Raw genomic sequence first — 24,010 nt, 5'->3', positions numbered from 1 at the left:
CTAACAGTCTGTCAGTCTTTTTCTTGTACCTGTTAGTTTTTATGCAAGGATATTATCTTGATTTTTTCTGACCCAATGCATTGTCCTGTACCAGTCATTACTCAACATAGTGTATGCATAGTGTATGCTAAGGTGCATGGAGCCTACTATAACTCAACATAGTGTATGCTAAAGTGTTAGCATACAGCTCCGGAGCCAACAATCTACCGGGGACACGTGGATGATTTTGATGTTTATGTTCTCATCAACAGGACAATCTCTCAAAAAGTGTATTCCTTTAACAATCAACCTGGAGTGTGCATGAACTCTCACTCTCCCAAAATAACCATCGAAGTCTTCAATGAAATTCCAAAATGGATGAAATTTCAAATTTAGTCAAGCGCACCTCAGTTAGAAACTACTTGGTCATTCATGAAAATGGTAAGAAAGATAATGACAGTAAACCCCATAACATTCAATCCTGAGACCTAGACTTTCCTCTTAGCCTGTTTTCCTTGGTATGCCTTTCTAACCCCAGTGTCTTCCTATAGAGCTCTTGTCTTTGAATGCTGAACTCTGACCTATGACCTTTGGCCCCTCCAGTAATGGCTCAGGGACGTCAGAAGATCTCTTCTGGAAGTTGGACGCTCTGCAGACCTTCATCAGAGATCTCCACTGGCCAGAGGAGGAGTTCGGCAAACACCTGGAGAGCCGACTCAAGCTGATGTCCAGTGACATGATTGAATCCTGTGTAAAACGGTAAGATACTATAAATAATATATAATATAGAGGTTTGGATTGCTAGCCAATGGTCATACTTAAATTTGATATGCAGCATTGGGCGGTAATGTCTTACAGTAATATTATTACTTTTCTCAGTGATAAGTAGTGTAACAAATTACTACAACTTTAGTAGTAAGTGTTAAGTAAGAGAGTTAAGAGTGTTATTGTTCATTTTCATCATTATACAAAACACACAATAGACAAGGTAATACAAAAGACAACACTGCATAACAAAACAGAAATAAAGATAACATGGGGGGGGGGGGGGGGATTGCAAGGGTGACACCCAGAGCCCGCAACAGCATTCGACAGGCTTTTCTTTCTTATACATTCTTTATACAAGCCTTCTCAAGCGGAGGCAGGTACCTGAGATATAGAAAGTGGTCACAGAATAAGCAAGGGTTTTACTACAGGCCACACAAAGCAAGAGAAAAAAAAAAAAAAAAAAAAAAACAAATGAGAGGAGAAGGGAAAGAGGGGTTATGTTACTTAACAAGTCTTAATTGCTAGGGTGAATGTAATCAGTTACTATTTACTATATGGTCAAACAAGGAACTTGCGGACCGTGTCCCAGTGGTCCTCCAGGCCCTTGTCAAAGTCTTTTAACAGGCAGGCTGCCCGTTCCATATTCAGCAAGTCCAGGTATTCCTCCAGCCACGAATCCCTAGAGAAGCAGGCTGGCTTACGTTCCTTCCAGTTTAAAAGAATTAGTCTTTTAGTAGACAAGCAACCCAATGTCCAGAGCCGGTCAACAGTGACTTCAACACTATTGACTGGTTTTAGGCCCAGCAGGCATGCTATGGGACATACAGGGAAATTAACATTAAAAAACTCTGACATTAGGGATGTAACCTCTAACCAGAGTGTTTTAACAGCTGGACAGTCCCAAAGCAGGTGGAGTAATGAACCTCGATTGCCACAATTGTGCCAGCATAAACCTTGGTGTTTGTCGTCCATCTTGGATAATCTAACAGGGGTAATATATGCTCTGCTCAGAATCTTGTATTGTATAATCCTAAATCTCACACATTTAGAAGAGCTCAAAGCCGACCTCCAAATTGTATTCCACTGAGAAGCAGTCATGGATATATTAAGGTCATGCTCCCAAGCCAGCTGGACAGAAGAATATGCATTAGGGGCAGCCCTAAACATTAAGCTATAAATATTTGAGACCACACCTCTTGACGAGGTTTCCTTCTTAAAAAGCTGATCCCACTCCGAGCATGAGGCAGGCACAGCTCCCTCTTTACATTTCCTATTTATAACAGACGATAGTTGTGCATATGTTAAAAAGAAAGAATCTAAAAGGCTAAACTGATTTTTAAGTTGTTGAAATGGTAAGATTTTATCGCTAAAGATCTGTCCGACTGTTGTAATGCCAAGCCTCTGCCAAGCTTTGTTACTTAAAGTACATCCTCCAGCTGAAAGGATGGGGTTACACCAGATGGGACAGGATGGAAGAGAAAGCCCCTTGATGCTAAATCTCCTGTGTAGCTGCTTCACAATAGAGCATGAAAACCTAATAATAGTGTTGTCCAATAGAGGTGGTGGTCTTGGACAGTACCACAATGATGCCAAGGATATTTTATTATTTCCAGATATGATGCGCTTCTCCAGCCATTCCCAGCTGCCTACCAGAGAGTCGGGCTTGTAGGCCCAAGTCAGTGGATACTTTGCATTGTATGAAAGATAATACTGAAATACATCTGGGACTCCTAGACCACCCCTGGATCTGGGTATAATTAATTTCTTGTAAGCGATTCTGGGCTTTTTGTTATTCCAAAGGAATCGAATAAAAAGGGATTTGATGTCTCTGAACCAGTTTTGAGATTAAGAGGAATAGATGCAATGATATGAGTAAGTCTTGTAGAACATTCATTTTCAATATTTCTGCTCTACCCCATAGAGACAGTGGTAAGGCTATCCATCTGTTGATGTCATCCTTGATGGACTGGAGGATGCCAGGGCCATTAAGGCTGAAGATTTTAGTAATAGGAGATATGATGTTGATTCCCAAATACTTCATTCCATTTGTTTTCCAAATAAAAGGGGTGCCCATTAGATCAGATTTAAATGAGTGAGAGTTAAGTGGCATTGCCTCACTCTTGTTCCAATTGATCTTGTATCCAGAAAAACTGCCAAATAAATTAACCAAATTAAGAACTGCGGGTATAGAGGATGCTGGCTTGCTTAAGGTGAGCAAAATATCATCAGCATACATATTCAATTTAAAATCGTGTCCATGGAAGTTCACACCGTGTATGTCACCACTAGAGCGGATTGCACATGCTAATGGTTCGAGGGCGACGATGAAGAGTAGGGGGCTGACTGGACAACCCTGCCTAACGCCTCGTTGTATAGAGAAGGGTTTTGAGACTAATCCATTAGTTCTAACAGAGGAAAATGGGGCACTATAAAGAGCTTTTACCCAGCTAATGAACTTGGGACCAAAACCAAATTTTTTAAACGTATAAAATAAATAGGGCCATTCTATCTGGTCAAAGGCTTTTTCAGCATCTAATGATGCTGCAATGACTGGAGACTTACTGGAACTAGCTTCTAGCATAATCTGGAAAACCTTCCGCATATTATTCGAGGACAGACGACCTGGGATGAAACCTACTTGGTCTAGATGCACTATGGATGGGACCACCTTCTCCAAACGGAGTGCCAGGATCTTAGCCAGGATCTTATAATCACAATTTAACAAACTTAAAGGACGATGGTTACAAATTGCTACAACTTACTATATCAGTTACCCATCAAAAAATAAGTTGTTACTACTTGTCACCCTTTCTAAATATCTGATTGAAGTTGAATTATCCAAAAACTATATCCCACCACCATCCCCTGATTCATTTTCTTCATAATTACGCATCGTCCTCTCACACTGAGCTGTTTAGATGAGGACATATTAGAGAAGCTGACTCTCTCTGGGTGGAAGTATTCCCACTACTTCGACTTTATTCAGTAAAAGGACGACGAGACCATTGAACGTCAACACTGTTTGGTTTCACACATTCACAAGAGAGGAAACTGACTCATCCTGATATTTAGAAAGAAAGGGAAGACAGGATGCAGTCACCAATTTTGGTGGTGTCACGGAAATGTAATGCAACAAGTGGAAGTGAATTACTGTTCCAAGGAAGTAACAAGTATAAATACCCAACACTATTGATATGTATACTAACATGCACATTCATCAGAAACCAACAACATGGCAAACAGAACACAGTTGATAGTATAAAACACAGAACTTGAATGGATAAAACGGTCATTCCCATTCAAATCAACGTTCCAGGATGGTCGGAGCGGCGGCTATTTTTATGTGAACCGTTGAGCTAGCAGCTGTATAAAAGGAGCTTCTCCATCTCCTTGCTGCCATGAATTGCTAACATGCTAATGTTGACTAGAAGAGCTAGCAAGAGAAGTAACATTTTTGATAAAGCTACGTTAACCTTCTTGCTAACGTTAGCTTTCAGTTGAGATTTGACAGTTTGCTAAGCACTCGTGCAACACATCTGCACAGTTCTAAAGCAAGTGACACACTTCACGGCCTTAATGCCCAGACTTGCATTGTCATCATAGCAACTAACCCTAAAATCTCATAATCGACATTTTACGCTGTACTAGTCAAATGACCAAGGCAAACAGAGGAATACATTTTCTATCCATTGAAGTTCTGTGGTATGGACATATCCAGCAACTGACCCAACAGAAACACTTTACTTTAGACTTTACCAGACCTATGTTCCTCTCCTGTCTTGTCATGTCCTTCTCTAAAGGACGCGGGCAGCTTTCGAGGCCAAGCTTCAGAAGAGCAGCCGGGCCACCGACTTCCGCGTGCCGCAGTCTATCTGCACCATGTTCAATGTAATGGTGGACGCCAAGGCCCAGTCAGCCAAGCTGTGTGCCATGGAGCTGGGTCAGGAGGTAGGACACGTCTTTTCCTTAACATTACAATAAAAGTGCTCAGTTGACTGCAACAGTAAGTGCAACCAGGGTCCAAAATTACCACCCGCCAAGTACCAAATGCCAGTAGAACTTGTCTTTGACATTGGCCGGGAACTTCTTTTGAACGCCTCTGTTATATACAGTTTTTGATGTTTGCCTGTTCTCAAACTTTGTCCCTGCTGCCCACCGTACACTCCCTCTAACTGTGAGCCAATCAAATCAAAGCAAAACAATGGGTCTGTATTAAACAGGCTCCTGATTGGCTGCCTGTTACGCCGCTCTACATAAACCTCTTATCCTTTTAGTGAATTTGCAGGAAGGAGGTTTCACACAGTACCTAATTCTACACATGAAATAGCATTGAAAATCAATAGGGTGACATATTCCTATGAAAAATTTATATTTATTATTTTGGTCACTATAAATTATTATTGGCAGTTAATTTTTTTAGTAAACCAAAAAGTAAATTTCAGACACTGAGTGCAATGGTCAAAAATGTTAAAGATGCACTGCAATGAAAAATTAACCTTTTTTTTGCTCATTCAAACTACATACCATACTCCTATTTGACAATTTATACCAAAAAATTACAATACAATTATTTTCTTGTATTTTTATATTAAAATCTTATTCCTTTTTACTTTCTAGAAAGCAGAAAATCTGAAGTGTTGACTTCATCGTGTACCAGGAGGTGTACATAAAAATTGCTCAATGCAAAAAACTACAAAGAAGTGGGCTTGAAGTATCATGAAGAATATTTTAATATTTGGTCAATGTGATAAATGAATAGACATAGGGACTGCCAAGATATTATTATATGGTCAATGTGATAAATTATTAGATCACCAAGGTCATTGGTGCTAACTGTTTTCTGTTTTTTTTTTACCTGCCATTATATCATACAAATGTTTCCTTATATACATCTGATAGTATATACAATTTCTGTTCAACAATGACTGACCTCTAGTCAGAAGTGCTTATACTCACCCACATGCATTCAAGTTATTCAATATACTGTATTTTGATGATTCATTTTGTGAACATCAACACAGATGATGGTGCCAAAGTCTCACATTTTGATTATTTGCTTCTACTTGAATATAGCTTTCTTTCTTTCTTTCTTTCTTTCTCTCTCACTTGTGTAGCATTCACATCATTTTATCATTACCGTGTCTCCTCTATCTTTCCCTTTTTTCCTTTGCTTTTTTCTCTCTCTCTCTCTCTCTCTCTCTCTCTCTCTCTTGTGAAAGTTTGTTAGAGACTGGGTAAGTGTGGCTAAAAATTCAATTGAAATCTCACCCCCAGTTCCCAAATGTATAATTAGTTGTCAGTTTTCCCTCTCTGTCTCCCTGCACTTGAATTGTTTTGTATTTCATTAGCATATGTGTAGATAGTATTGAATATACATGGGGCAGAAGTGAGAGATCTCATATTCGCGGAATCTCGAAACTGATACCAATTACTGAAGTTGAATTAATTACCGCCAAATCCTTCACTGTTCTGTTGGCGCTGCAAGCCTGAACAAAAGGATTCAATACAGTAATACTGACTCAGATGCCCCAGGCAGAATGAATCACGCAAGGCCTTTACTGTTCTCTACTTTACCCATTAGATAATAACAACATGTATTTAGAGAAGAGGAAGTGAGAGATGTCTGCGCTGTAAGGACAGCTCCTATAATTTGTCCCAGGTGTGTGGGTTCAAAAATAATATGAAAAACAGAAACCAGTAAGAACTCACGCTGATTAAAAACAACGAAATCCAAAAGAGGCAAGAGTCCCAAGAGTCTCTCTCTCTCTCTCTCCTCTCTCCCTCCCTCTCTCTCTCTCTCTCTCTCTCTCTCTCTCTCTCTCTCTCTCTGTCTCTCTCTCTCTCTCTCGCTGAGCTAAAGTCAAAGTGATGCAGCAGTCTGGCTCATAGTGTCTTTATAGCTGTGTCCTGCAATGGCATATTCACAGTAAAGGTTTTAAAGATGTAATGAAAATAAAAAGATGAAAGCCGCACACTCTTGCTCCAATGCATCATCTTTAATTATCGAACACCGACGTTTCGGCTTGCGCCTTTTTCAAGCTCAGTAAATATCTGGGCGTGAAGTTATTCTTTCATAGGCAAACACACTTGGTAGTAATTAACGCTTCCCTGTTTGTGCAATTATAGAACACATTTCAAAAGACACAGGTATTAATTAGCATGAAGAAAACACTATACAAGGAACAAACAATATTGTGGCAAATAGAAGTACAAAGGATAATTAACAGTGGAACAATATAGACATAATTGAAATAACAGACTATGTAGGTTATACCTTGCATATTATGGCAAAAGATTATCATGAAGATATTAGAATTACACATTTGCATGGAAATAAATGCAAAAATACATGTAACATACGTAAACATTATTATTTCAGATGAGAAAGACTATAAAGACGATGCATTGAAGCAAGAGTGTGCAGCTCTCAGTGTGCAAAAACTAAAACAAAGCACAAACGGAACATGTTTTGGCAATATTGACACGCAATATCTGGGACATCTATCCGTAGATCTTATTATGCTTGTACCATTTTTTTGTGGTAGATTGTATAGAAGCATCCAGTCATGTAAGGTAAAGTGAACTAGTGCGTTATAATAATAATTATAATAATGAGTAATGTGTTGTTCTAACATCCATGTGTTTGCCTGTTCACACCCTAACCTCTTTTTTCCTAACTCTCTAATCGTTAGATACTTATATTACTGAAATCCTTACATATTTAGTACTAGGGTTAGACCGATATATGGGGCCAATAATGGCCTTTTCTTAAAAAGTGGGATATGGTCCAGTCAGTGTTGATGCACTGGTTGTCTATGGAAAGCCCTTAACCTCAACTGACTCTAATGTGACATTTCGATCAGATTCCACACAAGTATGCATGAATATTTCAATCTAAAAGTTCAGTATTTCAAAGTTCAGTATTTCAGTAATGGCAACCCATATCGGTCAAACCCTACTTAAAGGTACTATGTGTAGCATTTTTAATCATCAGCATGTCATTGTCAAATGAATTGCAGTACCTTGGTATAATGACTGTGAGACCATGGTAGTGACAATTGTTAATCTTTATTTCATGTCAGTGGTTTTGTTAGTGCTTATATTTCTCAAAATGAAGACCACATTTCCCATCCGTTGTTTCCCCTTGCAAAGAGAATGTTGCTACCTCTGGCTGCATTTGTTTTCCCTGTGCTTGACTGAAGAGGATAAACACGTTGGAAGGGATTTCACCTGTTTTGTGCTGTAAAGCAATCCAGCAGATTTCCCTCCAAATCCGACCCGGTGGCACACAATGTAAAATACAGTGTAGAGGCTGTCAGTCTTCTCAGCAGTGGTCTTGTTTACTGTAATTATACAAATGTCTCAAAATGAAGGTGGTCATGATTTATTGACGTTAAAATTCTACATGTAGCACCTTTAACCTTTAACCCTTTTACCAGACTGACGCTATGATAGCCACTGGTGTAAATACCAAGCAATCTTGGGAATTTCAAATAAATTAACCCTTCTAACTTCAAACCCCTTAACCCCCTAACACCTTAAGGGGAACATAGGGCATTTTCAACTCTTCTCATGTTATTTGAACGCCTGTAGTTCAGTACAGCCGTACAGTACGTGTGCATATTCAACGCGTAAGCAACTCACTTCCATAGTGAGAAACTTAACAGTTTCCTTTAACATATTATTAAGGGAATATTCATATAATTACAATCAGGGAACTGAGCTGCTGTAGTGCCAAGAAATGAGAGAAGTCACTGTGCAGGTTTTCCAGGTAATTTTCTGCAGAAATGGTTCAGATCAGCTTAATTGTGCAAATTACAGCTCAAATTACTTAATTGAAGGTCATTTATTTGAGGACTTTTAAGCAAATTTTGACACAGTACTACAGCAAAAGAATAATGTATTAAAAAGTGAAATAAGTAAAAAATGCCCAATGTTCCCCTTTAATGTGGAGTTACTAGGTGTGGATGAGTGTAACAAATGTTTTTTTCTTTCTTTCCAGAGACAATACCACTCCCAAATTGACAATCTCATCGAGGAGACAGTGAAGGAGATGATCACCCTGCTGGTAGCAAAGGTAAAACATTACACAGCATACATACAGTATATTTACATTTATTAGAAATGACATTTACTGATTGACTTCAAGCACTGTGCTATCTTTAGTAAGTTCAATTTGGTAGCAAAACTGAACCTGGTGATCAACAGATGCACTCTTATATTGGATGGAAATGATTGATCTTGCTGATTATACACTTTTACTTTCTCTCTTCCTTCCCATCTCTCCTCAGTTTGTGGTCATTCTAGAGAGCGTCCTAGCCAAGCTCTCCAGATACGACGAGGGCACGCTCTTCTCATCCTTCCTATCTTTCACAGTAAGTAACGCACAAACACATACGTCAGCCAACTATCTACATATGAATGTTGGATTTCCTCATAGTTAAAGGAAAAATCCACCCTGAAACACTTTAACTAATTGTTAAAAAACGGGTATTGGCAATGTTCCTTGCATTCTGTTGTTTGGTGGTTTATTTTTCTTATTCCTGTGGATAACTGGCCAAACGTAGACAACGTGACGTTGCATAGAGATATTTCCAGCAGCTACAATGGAGTTTGCTAGCAGAAAATGTTTCTTCTGAGGGACTGATGCTAAAAGAGCAAGAGCCGCCATTTTGCACAGCCAATAGCCCAATAGCCTCGGTCACTAATCACTAACTGCAGTAGAAGTAGACGAGGCAGGTTGAAGGAAAGTGAGTGCACCAAAAAAGTAAATTACAACACTAGCTAGCTAGCAGTGTTGTTGCTGCCATGTTCTTGCTAGATGTTTCTCAGCAACTGCACTGCAGAAATAAAAGTACTGCTATTAGATGAATTTGCAGGTCTATTAATATAGAAACTGAGTCATTGTAACATCAAGATTTCATGGTTTTATTTTAATGACGGCTCAGCCACGCCGTATTGCAAATTCATATTCACTCTCCTTTTTAATTTAAGTTAATTTCAGACCATTTTTTCACGTTAGTTTTCAGATGATTTGACCTTCTTTTTTGAAGTCTTCCTTAGCACCAAATAGCTTAACACCTCAGTCGGTTTCTGCAGCGTAACAAAAGAGAGCTTATTGAATTTGTGAGTGCACTTTTACAGTTTTAGAGCACCGCATGAGTCACTGTTGCCAGTTCAGCAGGCGATAAACTTCCGGCTACACTACAGTCTCTCTATACAGCTTTTGTTCCGGAAAGTGGAGCCGCAGCTGGAGCCCTAACTCTTACTTTTTTTTTTCACCCAATCTCTCCTTTATTCCAAGGTGAAAGCTGCCTCAAAGTACGTGGACGTACCTGTAAGTGAGAGTTACTTATTACGCTGTGGCCCTATGTGTGAGTGTGTGTGTGTGTTTTGTGAGCGCACAAATATTTGACCACGCTTTCATCAGTTGAATCATTATCCAGATGGTATTCATTTTCATTTTCTACCCCAAATGTCCATTCATATGCATGTGGCCAGATACTGCCAGCCAGTCATGCCATGCCTAGCTCTCCACACAGTATACATTGTGAGTCCATGTTGTACGACACAAGCCCACTCTGCCGTCGGGGTGGGGGGTGGGGTTAAACATTGCATCAAACAGCACCTCGGATCTGCATTAGACTACTTCGCTGCCAACACTTCGGCCCTACCAACATGCCACTTTTCAAATTAATGCCTTGTCAGTGAATCTGACAAGGCACTGCGTATGTTGGCAGGGGGTCACAGTCTCTAGCCCAGGACGTTAATTGTGTCCTTAATGTACAAAAATTGGAGTTTCATTGGGAAAAAAACACTCATTTGCACATTGGGAGCGTCACAGTAGATGTGTTAACTAAGTTCGGTTAGTAGCGGTTAGCGACGAGGGCTTTGTCTGACCTTGTCTGCAGGCTACTGTAGGGAAACCAGAAATGAAAAATACAAGTCAGGAGAGAAGCAGAGATGGAGAGTCAAGAGTGGACCAAAAGGTTCAAAGAGCGAGGTATTTTATCATGAAGATGGCATGTGATGTAAGGAGGGCAAGAGAGAGAAATAAGGTGTTATTTGCAAATGTATTGTCCTCAATGAATATTTTACATGTCAAAATGGCAGGCCTCCTAACAATCTGCTCTCCCCCCCAAAACCAAGCGCGTGGCTCCAACACCCCTGTTCACTTTGCACATGCCCAGACTGTGAGGCTTGGTTCCCGGCCAAGCGTAAATCTCTCCGACAGAAAGACGACTGAAAACGATTGCCCCATAGCCTCAAGTCTGCATACCCTTGCAAATGAAACACCTCTTGGGAGATGGGGACCGCAAACCTCTCTTTTCTGCAAATGATATAACTGACAATTTTGGAAACGCATCTTGTTTTGAATGTTCATGTAACTGACTTGCATGGAAGTGTAAAATACCCTTGTTATGAAGGACGGCTTATGTTGCAAAGCCTGTTTGCTTTGTAGATCAGTGCACTGAATTAAATTCCTGTCAGTGGCTACAGTTTCTTACTGACCTAATGTATCTCTAACCACAGGTGAAAATGGTGATTTTGGCTGGATTGGTCAATTTTTTAACTACTGTAGTTACAAATCAGTCATCAAAAACAACTATAAATAAATAGTTTACATGTTTTATACCAAGTACACCAAGCATAACATTAGCTAAAAATAGGTTTGTCAAAATATGACATACTGCTTCTTTTTCAGAGGCTATTTTAATGTCTGGTATGGGGTAAAAAATGGCAAAAAATCAGACATGTTTCCCATGTACACACTGTAGTATTTTTTAAATAATTAAGCAAAAAAACATTATTTTACAAATCCCTTTTTTACAAATTCCCAGCAATTTAGTTATTAATCAGAATAAAATGCAAAAATAGCCTCATCCACTATGAAAAAAGTGTTATAACTGATATGTAAATGTGCACTTTTTAGTGCATATGTTAATGGAAAAATAATAAAAGTCATAGTACAAAGAGTGTTAAGTGTTTGTATTTATGTCCATATTCAACATGTAAAGCTTCATTCTGATAGGATGAAAGGGAAATAGTTTTCCTGTTCCTTGAATTAACTCTTCTCTCTCTCTTTTGTTCCTCACTTCTCTCTCTCTCTCCTGTGTCTTGCAGAAGCCTGGGATGGACGTGGCTGATGGTTATGTGACGTTTGTTCGCCACTCCCAGGACATGCTGAGGGAGAAGGTCAATGAGGAGGTGTACATAGAGAGATTATTTGATGTAAGTAAGCCATGGTGCCTCCTCCTCCATGAAAGGGAGGCTCAGCGATGAGGAAAAAATTATAGCCCAAGTTAAAGCAATATTCCACTTAGTTTTAACATGGGGGTTATTCAGCGCTTGACCGCCATGAAAACCAGAATAGAAACTAATCACCAAGATCAGATGCAGCTGGACGAGTTTGTAGTGTTCAGATTTTAACTTACCATTCATTTGAATGAGGCCTGAAAACTGACATTTAACACGTTGGTGAACAGATTCAACAACAGATCCTGCTTTTAAGACAACAAAGCAGTCCTGGGTCCGTCGTCATTTTGCATTTCTATTCTTGGTTTACACTAAAATTAGTATTTAAAAATAAAAGTAGATCCAGTCTCCCAAACAGGAACTATCTCTCCTAAATGGTATCCCTCGACTATGTTCTCTTCTATCAATAAAAATGCTATTTGGCGAAATTATGTTCTAAAGCGTTGGACCCACAGTCAAGTGAAAATCACAGCAGCAGGATCTGTTGTTGAATCTGTTCACCAACATGTTAAATTTAAGTTTTCAGGCTATTTTCAGGCCTCATTCAAATGAATGGGAAGAAATCTGAATGCTACAAACTCGTCCAGCTGCATCTGATCTTGGTGATTAGTTTATATTCTGGTTTTCATGGCGGTCAAGTGCCAAATAACCCCCATGTTAAAACTAAGTGGAATATTGCTTTAAGCTTATCAATATGGTGTACTGTGGGCCAAAGTCAAACGACTACATTCATATCATTTTCTTAGCTGTTTCTGCCCAAAACTGCGGTATGTAGACCAGATTTCATAACTGACTGAAATTCCTTCAATTGATCTGTTTGCGTTAATCTGAATGAAGTGCAAGATAGTCTACGACTTTACTTTTCAGACAACTAATTGCTTTCGAGGCTTGTGAGCCAGATGATCTTGCGAGTTGGTCACAGTGTGATACGTGGCTTTGCTTTCCCCTCCAACCATTTCAATTGGCGGTGTTGCCTTTTTGATACAATCACTCGTCAAGCCAGTCACTGTACTGCGTGTATGAAAGTTACGAACACCAAATTAAGAATGCCTTGAACAAAACTTTCTTTAAAGGTGCAATAAATAAGATTTTACCGCCTCATAACACAAAATGACCATAATATATCTGCAAGGGGTTCAGGTTCAAGTTTATAGTACATATATACAGTATATATTTAAGTACAATGTCACAGAGTTGTCTCAGTAGACTTTATAAAATGATGACATATCAAGAATAAAAAGTGACTAAAACATAGTAACAGAATGTACATAGAATAAATAAAAAAAAAACAGTAAGGTAAACAATCAAACACATAATAAAACCAGGGAAATCAAAATCAAACCATCAAATCATCTCTGGAATGAACACATGGCCAGTTTAGGGCTGCTGATTGATTGCCATTACTTGGTCAGGTGCTGAGATTTCTCACTTTCATAACTCACCTCCTGTTTTGGAGCGGCATCACAAGGCATTTCATTCTCAAGACAAAAAAAGCAAATGACAAAGCAGTATTATCATTCCAGTACTGACAGGTAGCATTGTGATATATTACCTCCTCACTGTTGGATTTCTGCTCTAATTAACTATCTTACTCCTCTCTACTGTGACAATGTGACTGTAAGTTGTGAGGTCGATAAGAGACAGATTACTTAATGCACCTTGCAGCTACTGAGGCCAATAGATCCTCCTGTAGCTCTTTCCTATCTTATAGCTAGTGATGACATTTGCAAACTTCTCAGGCAGATTCCTACTGTTTTTTAGTCTGTTTTTTGTTTTCGTGTCACTTCATTTCATTTCGTTTGACAAAATATAAAAATGCAAAGCACCGATGTGCAGTGCATCTAAATGATTGTCAAGGATGGCACATTAAAGTCACAGACTATTGTAAATAAAATTTAGTGGCAAGTAAGTGACAGCAAGTTATCACATATTTTTAATTTTTTTTTTTTATAAATTACCAAAATAAGCATAACATTTTGCGAAGCTATGACTGTATCGACACACCTAACACTCTTCTCCTCCACCGCTGACAAACTGTGATCAACTTGAGCTGTGATCAACTCGCAAGACAGCCTCATCAGATTATTCGCTTCCACTATTAAAAGGGAAACAATCGCTAAATCACGAAGCCCCGCTGCTGAGCCTCCTGTTAAGTCAAACTTGGAGGGTCGCTCCCCAAAATGTGATAAAACAATCGCTGCAGTGGGATAAGTCGCATCTTCTCAGCTTCTCTCTGAGCTCTTCTCTCCTTGCCACAGCTGTCTGCGGATCCATCCCTTCACGCTGGGTATCTGCTTCTCTGCTGAAAGCTGCTGTTTTATGGTCTTTTGTCTCGTCGTGTTTGCTTGGAAATGTGTGCCGATCTTGAAGAGGGATTATCATAAGCAGTGTTCTCTCTTTCTGAGTCGGCAAACAAGAGTTAATCAATTGAAAAGGGGCACAAAAGATCTCTTTGTAAAGATGGCTTAGCACCACATTTACAACCCCCCCACTCCCCACCCTGTAGCCTGTACAGATTTTCGTTTTCAGGACACACGAGCGTTGCTGTCCCCCCCGCATGAACTGATTTTAAAAGGGGCATTAAAATTCCCAAGGCCAAAGGTTAGAGAGTTGTGGGTTACCCAGAGGTCAGTGAAATGGCAAGATCAGCGCATTAAAGATCACAGAGGCCAATTTGACGACAAGGTGATTTCCTTTTGGGGTGGAATATTGTCTTATTATTCAGCTCTCATCATTTATGCATTTTGTGTGAGTCGTTCCGGGTGTATGTTGGATTTGTGAGGGGGAGTGTTATGAAGTTGGAGAAAAGATGATTTCTTTTCCTGTTTACCTCCTTTGAGCTTAAAGACAGGCAGGCTCTGAAAAAGACTAACCATTTCACACTGAAACAAATTAAACTACTAATTAACCTTTAAAAATATGACTTTGTCAAAATGAAATTGCTTTGAAACATCCAAATCATACACGATATATCGTCCCATCCCTAGCCGATACCCATAGTTTTTTGGTTGAAGCTGCTGATAGCTGATACGTATATTGTGCAAATTTCAGTATCTTTCAATTTGACCATCTTCATGCTAAGTATTCAGTGTTTTCCTCAGAATTGTATTCTTGTCAGGGTGGAAAGGCCTGACAGCATTTAGACCATGAGACACTAAAACTCTCCACTGAAACCCAGGATAATACTATTACTGCTACTGCTACTTCTACTACTATTACTACTACTACTACTACTACTACTACTACTACTACTACTACTACTACCACTAATACTACTAATACTACTACTACTACTAATAAATATATCTGATCAAAATGTCTCATTAGAACAAATTCAGGTTAAGGGCTTCCCATAGACAACCAGTATAGTATTGATCAATTCTACAATACATTCTGTATGTAATCAATCAAAGTCAATCATATTCATCATCATATCTGAGGTGTACAACACTGATTGGCCGATATACTATTTATAAGGATATTAACCAATAGTTTGAACTGTGGCTTTTTCATCTTTGTGCGCACTTTTGGAACATTCTTTAGATCATTTTGGATGTGAAGCTGAAAATGAGGGCTTGGCTCTTGTAAATCTTTCTTTAAGGAGATACCGATCCACACCAGGAGGGCCTTTTACCTAACGATCATTGTAATGAAGGCTTAATTAAGGGATAGAGAGAGAAAACTAAGACATGGAGAGAGGCAGAGAGCAGAGAACACTGACTTCAAGCCTAGCCAGGGACCGGATCCAGGTTGTGTAATCCTCTGCAATCGGCCTTACCAACTGTCACTTCTTCTCCTCCGTCTTCTTCGTGCGTGTTTTGTGACTGAGCCCTCTGCAGGCCTAACGGCGGAGGCGTTGCATGCGGCCGCATCTATCCGTCCGCGCCGCCGTGTCTGTCAGAGCCCGGAGGTGCGACCCGTCTCCTGTCCTCTCCCTCTCGGCCTGCCCTGACGCGGGGCGACAGAGGAGTGTCCACCGCTGGATCGTTTGGTGTTTCTCGCTGCTTCTTTGACCCGCTGCTTTGCCATGTATCCTCTCCTTCCCATCCAGAAGAGCATTTCTGCCACCCGGGCCTCTCTCTCTCCTCGTTGTCATTCCCTATCTGTTCTCCCCGCGGCGTCACCGAGGCCGACGAAGGTGTCTGCTCTCTGCAACTCTGCTCTGTTGTGCTTTTCTTGTCACCGCCCCCCCCCCCCCTCTTTTTTCTCTCTTTCTTTCTCTCTCTTGTTGTCTCTTTATCCGGCTAAGGCTCCCGGATGGAAGATTAGTAGTTGACTCTAAGCATAAAGCACAGCGGTTTGTTTTTTGTTTTCGTGTTTCTTTCGCATGTGCCATTTGTTCTGATCGTTTCATTTAGCGCAGTCGTTCTCAGCCACGCGCCACGGAGGGCTGAGAGTCTGCTGGTTTTCATTCCCAACCGAACATTATAGCAGCTCATTTCACTGATGGCCTCCTCCGCTGGTGGAATGTGTGTTGATGCTGTAGAGGCGCCGTCGTTGGAATGAAGACCTGCAGACTCTTGGGCCTTGATGGCTACATTTTTGTCCAACTGTCAAGTTAATTTTACAGAAAACTTTTGAAATGTCACAAAAAATAAAATGAATAAAATGTGAATTAGATGCAGTAAGAGTTCTTTAAATTCTTTAAAGAATTTATTAGTATGGTTGTTATTGTTCTTTAGTGTCAGCTAATGTTGGTATATTTCATGCTTTCTGAAGACCAAAACAAAGAAGTGCGCTTGATGCTATTCTAATGTCCCAACTAATGGTCATACAACCACAATGGAGTCTTATACATGTTAGAAACAACATGTATGATATTCTAATGTACTAACTAACTGTAATATTCTAATGGTTGTACAGCCATGATGGAGTCTTATACATGTTAGAAACAACATGTGTGACATTTTAATGTACCAATTAATGGTCATACAACCACAGTGGTGAAATTTTATCGAATTTTGCTATTCATCTTTTCTAATTGGATACATCATAATTCACAAAAAATACTTGGATTGATCCCAGCACGTGGCACCTGGTTGAGGACCAGTGATTTAGTAAGCATTTTTCAACTATTTTACACTTGTAGTGTTTGCCATTCTTGCTTTCCTGGTTTCTTTCCTCGTCTTTTCTGCATTGCCATTCTGTCAGTTTCCAAAGTGAACTTATCTCGCATGTGGAGTTTGTTTTAGCACGTTCGCTGGCTGTAGGATTTTGTATCAAATAATCTTGCTGTGTGCATCTCCTATCAGGGCCGTTCTCCTGGGAAGACACACTCTCTACTCCCCTCTGCACACTCCCTGACGCCACCCCACCCCTCACCCAACAGCATACGTTCACACCAAGCATGTATGGAGCAGTATGTTTGAATTCTGGAGCGTTTCCTCCTTTAGTTTGGTTCGTTTGGCCAGGTGAGAGCGATGCCATTCGAACTCAGGTGGCACCAAATACACCGAGACCCCTGAAAATGTGAGTCTCAGTCCTCTAACAAGAGAACTGCAGTGCGGTTTGTTAATCCAACCAACTAAAGGAAAACAGCCCCAAAATGCAAGGGGTTATGGGTATATAAGGAGACGGATGTTCACATCTGATAATCATGTGACTTTTGTTTACAAGTCGTGGTTCCTTTGTAATTGGACAGTGTGAACCTAAACAAACCAAAGTCAAATTGTCTGCTGTGGTTTGGACCAAAGAAACCCAACCGCATCTGTGATCGCACACTAAAATTATGGGCTGATAAATGTTTATGAATGTAAGAGTATCTCTTGTGGTCTTCTCATCTATACGTTTTGTGAATATGTCAGACCAGAACTGCTACTTTGCTGCAGTTTTACATTGGTTGCCAACTGACAAATGAACCACAGATCAGGGGTTCCCAAAGGTTTTTCCTATCAAGGACCCTCAATTTGATATGATTTTGATATGAAGTCCCCATTTTCCTTGTTAGATATGACTTGACATAGAATTATACAGCCCAACTGATTAGTATAGTGTAATCTATAATAACTAGTGAGAGGAATAAAAGTGAAATTAAAGTATTCCCTTTTTTGCTGGGACCCCTGGAGGTCCCCGGACCCCAGTTTGGGAACAAAGTCTTATATATGAAGTCGTGCAGATCAGCATTCTAACAAGCACATGTGCAAACAAACTTCTCAACTGGTAGAAACACCAGAGAAGGTAAATTACAGCAAATGTTGTTCAGGAACCCCCACATTTAGAGTGTTACAGGCCACCAAAGCAGATTCCCCTTAAGAGGAGAGGCGTGTGTGTGTGTGTGTGTGTGTGTGTGTGTGTGTGTGTGTGTGTGTGTGTGTGTGTGTTGCGGGGGGGTGCATCCCTTTAAAACAAGGTCAGGATTGACTCCCCCTAATCTTTGCTTTGTTAGGTTCTCCCTCCCCTCCCCTGGTGGGCCAGTGACTTCATTTATTTATCTGTTTTGTCCTTTTCGCCTCACAGGGATTACAACCTGTGTCCCATACACGCTGACAATGGGACAGCTTGTTACACAGAAATATCGATTTATTTGGCTAAAGTCCTCCTCAGTCTACTTCCCAAAATGACATTCCAACAGAAATAACAGTTTTAGACATGGTTTTGGATAGTAAGCACTGAAAAAATTCCACTTTCAATGCGAAAAGTGTAATTATTAACAAAGTGCTTGGAAAACAATTGTCATATAAAATCTCTTTACCACATGATTAGACCAGAAATGCATTTTCTGATGTATGGTGACCTGTCGTAACACATTTTTTAATGTCGGGTGACAAGATTAAAGTCTTAAAATCTTTCAATGGGCCATAATGTGGAATTGAAGAACTCCATACAAATCCCATGATGGTTGATTGTAAAGAGATTACACTTCAAATCACATCAACGCATCACGTCCTCTGACATGTCCCATTTCACACATCTGAAGATGACCAGCAAACCTTTTCTCTCTTTTCAGCTCTTCGTGACCCGTGTTAATTCGTCACACGTTCAGGCTTGGTTACAGCCATTTAAATAGAATAGAATAGAATAGAATAGAATAGAATAGAATAGAAAGGAGATGAGTGTGACCCTGCTTAATAAAGCTGAAGGTTAACGGTCCAAGGACTAGGTCCATCCAAAGTCCATGGAGACACTTTGCATGTTCCTCAAAGTAGTTTTGTATGTGTTTGGCTTTGGGACACAACGTCTCATTTTAATTGGGGTTATGACATGGATTTTTCCCCAAGAGCTGCCTTCTCATATCAGCCACAATAAGAAGATTACGGCACTATGGCCCCTTCATTTCTAAATATGTGTCAACACTTAGGATTTGACGTCTAGAGTGACACCAGACAGGCCCATATGTGGTCTAATATTGATAATGTTAAACAAACAACAGCGTCTCAAGGAACAAATTATGATTTGAGACATATTAAGAAGGGCTAATACCCACAGATTGGCGGGTAGGGGGGCTTGTCGGAACAAGACATTTTTAATTGATATTTGACCCGTTTCTCTGAACAAACGGCTCAGTGTGGCAGTTGTTTCTCCATAAGCGCAAAAGGCGTTGTTTTTTGCGAGTTTAAATCGGATTTACTTCATGCCATTTATACTCGGCGCAATCCTGACCAATCCAATCACGGCATCTCTTTAATATTATCTTTTCTGGTGTTGTGAAAATTGCAGCGGAGACAGGTGTGTGTGTGTGTGTGTAGGTGTGTGGCATTATTCAACAGTAATGATTAATCTTACACGGAAAGCCCAGAAGTACAGATGGCTTTTGCGATGTGCTGCGAAGTTGTTTTTTATTTTTCTGACCTGCGGCCGCCTCGGGGGGGGGGGGGGGGGGCGAACGTGTTCAAAAAATGAGACGAAACTCCTCGTTTGACAGCTTGTTAGGGGACCGGGGGCTGGGGGGAATCAGTTTGTGTTTGTGTGTGTGTGTGTGACGGGAATAGGGAAAAATTAATTTGGTTCCCCCACCCCCCCGTCCTGCCTGGTTGGGTTCTTGAAAGAGCGGCTGAAGAGGCTTGGATTAAAACAGATGTGCTTAAATGCAGACAGATACTGGGGGAGCTGACGGACTTAGCGCGGGGCCAGCCTGGGGATCATTGATTAAAAAAAAAAAAAAGCCATTTCTTTAGCCTGAGCCAAATCCAGCCCGGCACTGATACGCCGTGGCCTCCTCCCTGCCCCATAACACCCCCCACCCACCCGCCCGCAAGCAACAGTGCCAGGCGGCCAGGTTGAGAGAAAGCGGGGGGAAAGGGGAGCACAGAGAGGAAGAGGAGGAGGAGGAGGAGGAAGAGGAGGAGGATACTGGTGTGGTGCCCATGAGTCTTGGAGCTGCCCCCACCCCCCTTGACCCCCACCCCACCCTCCTGGGGCTGGGGTTGCAGATACAGGGATTACACGGGTCAATTATACACTTAATCTGCCTTCGCCTGGTTGGGGGGGGGGATTAGGAGCGCGGCTCATTGATTGATTTGAAGTATTTCCGTTGACCTTGGGTAGTTATCAGATTCGCAAGCCGCGGACGAGATTGCACTTCTTGTGTGTGACGAAAGTTAAAGCGGTTTTAATCGCCACCGCTACCGCTGCTGCTGCTGCTGCTGCTGCTCCTCCCGGCCTCCGCTCGGCTCCGCTTACCAACCGCGGGACGGCTGGCAGGGCGGAGGGAGGGCAACGGGTCGGATTGAGCTGGAGATTGGGGGATTGAGATTGTTGTTGCCGCTGGCGTACTTTGGTCAAGTCGCAGTGGGTCGGCGGGGTAGGGTGGGGTGGGGTGGGGTTTGGATGGAGGGGGGGACGCAGTGGTGACGGAGAATGCCACCGGACTAGCGGGCCGACGGAGCGACCTGTCATACCACTTGGCTGTCCGGGGGGGGGGGGGTTGCGCTTTACCACTTTGCCGGCTCCGGTCACGAACCGCCAGCCCCACCGCCGCGCCAAGTGAACAGTTTAATCAACTCTGAGCTCGTGCGGCACGCAAACTTAACTCCCTCAGCTTCAGCGACGAGACGCCTCGCTCCGTTCAAATGAGTCCTGTAGAATGAGGGAAGATGATAGATGTGCGACTACGTGGTTTTTGATGAAGCTTCACCGTGTAAAATTGTGATTCAATAGTATGTATTGGAAATGAAAGGACAGAAATTGAACGTAGATTCGATGAAATTGGGTTGTTTCAATCACAAATAATAGGATACAGCAAAGAAAAAATAGGAATGGAGCAAGTGGTGGGTACCAAACACGACACAACCAACAATTTCACCACTAGAATGTATTAAAATAAAAATGTATGACTGGAAAAATAGGAAAAGGATAGGAATTTATTTTAGCTTCAGTTTAGGAACTTTTCTTAAAATAGACATTTTGTGATTATGTGTGTACCTACGGTGTTTTCTCATTTCATTTTTGCGTGTTCCCGAGACTTTTGTTTCTTTTTGATACCCATTCCTTTTAATTATATCAGCAAAAAGACAAACATTTTGGTTAACGGCTCATTTTGCAACTGCAATTTCTCTCCAAATTGTTTCGCTGCCTGGGATCGGCCCATCCAGATCAGTTTGCCGCTTCGAAAGACGACGACCAGATGCATTTCACCCAACATCCACGCCAATATGAGTGAAACACTGCATCAGTGTCCTCTTCTTGTTTTTCATGCCAGCGAGTAATCTCTTTAGGTTGAAGTAAAGCAACTGTAAACGGATTACACAACCAATAGGGAGGAAAATAATAGTTGTAGGTCACGATAATAAAAACAAAAAAGGCCAACCGAGCGGGATAGGTACGATTGACTGTGTGACTGTTCAAAACAAGCTCTGAAAAGGTTTCACTTCCGTTTAATGAAGTCTGTAAGCAGCTTAGAGTCCTTAATAATTACTGAGAGAGAGCATTTTGTTTCCCTGCTTCGTTTCTTCGGGGCTAAATCCTCTATGAGCATTCCCAAAGGCTGTGTTGCTGGGAGGAACCGGCTAAGGACACTAAAGCCGTGATCATCCCGAGAGGAGGGAAATAGAAGTTTAATGGAGACTTCCCCTTTGTCAGGTTCCACTGTTTATTGACGAGGCCGGCAGGGCGAATTGATCGGGGACACACATGTCATCTCTCTGGTCTCTATCACCCCCTTCCCTTTACAAACCCCCTTCCATCCCTCTTTCCCTCCGCCTGGTAAAAAGGGAGGTACGGTGGCATTTGTTTGATTAACTTGTCTGACAAAAGTGACAGCTGCTCACGGGTGTATATGGATGAGTGGCCCAGCGCCGCTCCCTCTTTGTACATCTGTCAGAGCCGGGGCAGGGCGAGCGGGGTGAAAAGAGACAAATTGGACCCAAAAAGCAGCCCATTCACCTTCCCCAGACCCCCCTCCGGCCCTCCGCCCCTCCATCCCATTCAGGTGCTCGGCGGGACCCTCAAGTGCTTGCTGGCTTATTCCATTTTCGCTCCCCCTATAGAGTTCCCCCGAGCCCACAAGTGTTTTAGCCCTCTTTTTCCTTCCCTCAATCCACCCCTAAGCGGCTCTTTGTGAGCAGAATGGCTCACTTTTCTCAGGGCCCGGAGCTGGCGGCTTTTTTTTTTTTTTTTTTCCACCGCAGAGCTTTTCTGTCGCTCTTTGTGTGTTTACTCAATGACTGGTCGCTGACCGTAATTCCAACTGTTTAGTTCCTCACAACACGCCCCCCCCCCCCCCCCCCCCCTCCTCCCCGTGCCCCGCAACCCCCACGTATACACCCACCCCTTCCCCCAAAACCCTATAATAAAGTTGCTCCTTATTTAGACTCTCTTGTCCGTTGAACTGACACTTGCGAGTGGAAGGAGACGGGCGTTTTGTAAGAGACCCAGATTGCCGGCCTGAAAAGAAACTCGGACCCGACATAAATATTTACCTTGTTCCTGTGACGCTACACTAAAGGTTGATGGCCGGCCCGTTCCTCAGCGGCCCTTCCTAACCAGCTGTCTGACGAATGCCCTAGCAGTTGCGTTACCCACTGAGCCCGTTTCCTTGTCCGTCCCGGCTGTGCTCAAGGCCGTGGTCAATGGGTCGGCCGTAGCCCGCCTTTGTGTCGGCGGCACAATCGGAACAGTTTGAATCCCCGCGAGCTCGCTGAGCCTGAAACTTTATTTCAGTTACACATTCACAGCCCTGTGCTCCCTCCTCCACCCCCAACTTGCCCTCGATGAGAAGAAAAGACAGCAGAGGGAGGGAGAGAGAGAGAGAGAGAGAGAGAGAGAGAGACTCAGAGGATGACAACATCCAGTACAAGACACTGAGCACCATCAGCCTCTTGTGAAAAGCCCTTTTTCCTCAGGGTCAGCTTAAGTCCCGCTGTTGGGTGACAAGGTGAGCAAGGAGTTTAGAAGGGAGGGGAGTCTTCTGGTGGTGTTGGTGTTGGGTTTGGTGGGGGGGGGGGGGGGCGGGGGGGGGGGTCAACCTACCAGTGTGAGTTACTATGGTAATTGAGTGTCGTCATCAGTGGCCCCTCTCCGCTGAGCCGGTGAGGAGCACTAGAATAGGCCAGCGGTGGGCTCTGAAAAGCAGAGCAGGTAGGATTAGACAGGCTCTTTGTCGTAAGTGCATAATGTCTTGCAGTCAGATTTAAAGACCCCCCCCCCCCCCCACACACACACACACACACACCCAGCACCCCCCAATTGCCCAAAGGGCGTCTAATTTAGCTGCCCCGAGTTGCGCCTGGGCTGGGGTTGGTTGGGGGGTGGGGGGTGGAGGATGGTTTTGTTTCCTTATTTGTATCATTGTGTGTCTGTGTGTGTGCGTGTGTGCATGTGCATATATGGGATATGCAAGCATGTGTGTTTGCGTGTATGTATTCGTGCATGTGCATATGTAGCAGAGGGGGTCTGTGTGTGTAACAGTGTAAGCGTGTATTTTTGTGTGTTTGTGTGTGTGTGTGTGTGTGTGTGTGTGTGCTGGTGAAAACGGAAAAGTAGAGTTGTTTTATGGCACTCGGCGGCCTTCCTTCTCCTTCACAAGGAAGCCTGTCGCTTGGCATTAGTGTCGCCGCGGCAACAATCATCA

General features: G+C 42.1%; 1 protein-coding gene across 15 annotated transcripts in view; it reads left to right on the top strand.

Annotated features, from left to right (window-relative positions):
• cadpsa (Ca2+-dependent activator protein for secretion a) overlaps window positions 1-24,010 on the top strand; it is a 157,792-nt gene that overhangs the window by 120,253 nt on the left and 13,529 nt on the right. For all 15 annotated transcript variants that reach the window (XM_078283468.1, XM_078283472.1, XM_078283463.1 and 12 more), the window contains 6 exons: window positions 583-738; window positions 4,548-4,695; window positions 8,750-8,824; window positions 9,039-9,122; window positions 10,052-10,084; window positions 11,872-11,979. In XM_078283468.1, the coding sequence (XP_078139594.1) occupies window positions 583-738; window positions 4,548-4,695; window positions 8,750-8,824; window positions 9,039-9,122; window positions 10,052-10,084; window positions 11,872-11,979 (604 nt within the window). The remainder of the gene's footprint in view (window positions 1-582; window positions 739-4,547; window positions 4,696-8,749; window positions 8,825-9,038; window positions 9,123-10,051; window positions 10,085-11,871; window positions 11,980-24,010) is intronic.

The sequence above is a fragment of the Centroberyx gerrardi genome, chromosome 5, assembly GCF_048128805.1.
Source record: "Centroberyx gerrardi isolate f3 chromosome 5, fCenGer3.hap1.cur.20231027, whole genome shotgun sequence".
Classification (NCBI taxonomy): domain Eukaryota; kingdom Metazoa; phylum Chordata; class Actinopteri; order Beryciformes; family Berycidae; genus Centroberyx; species Centroberyx gerrardi.
The sequence above is the reverse complement of the archived record's forward strand: the minus strand, read 5'-3'. Positions and strand labels throughout refer to the sequence as shown.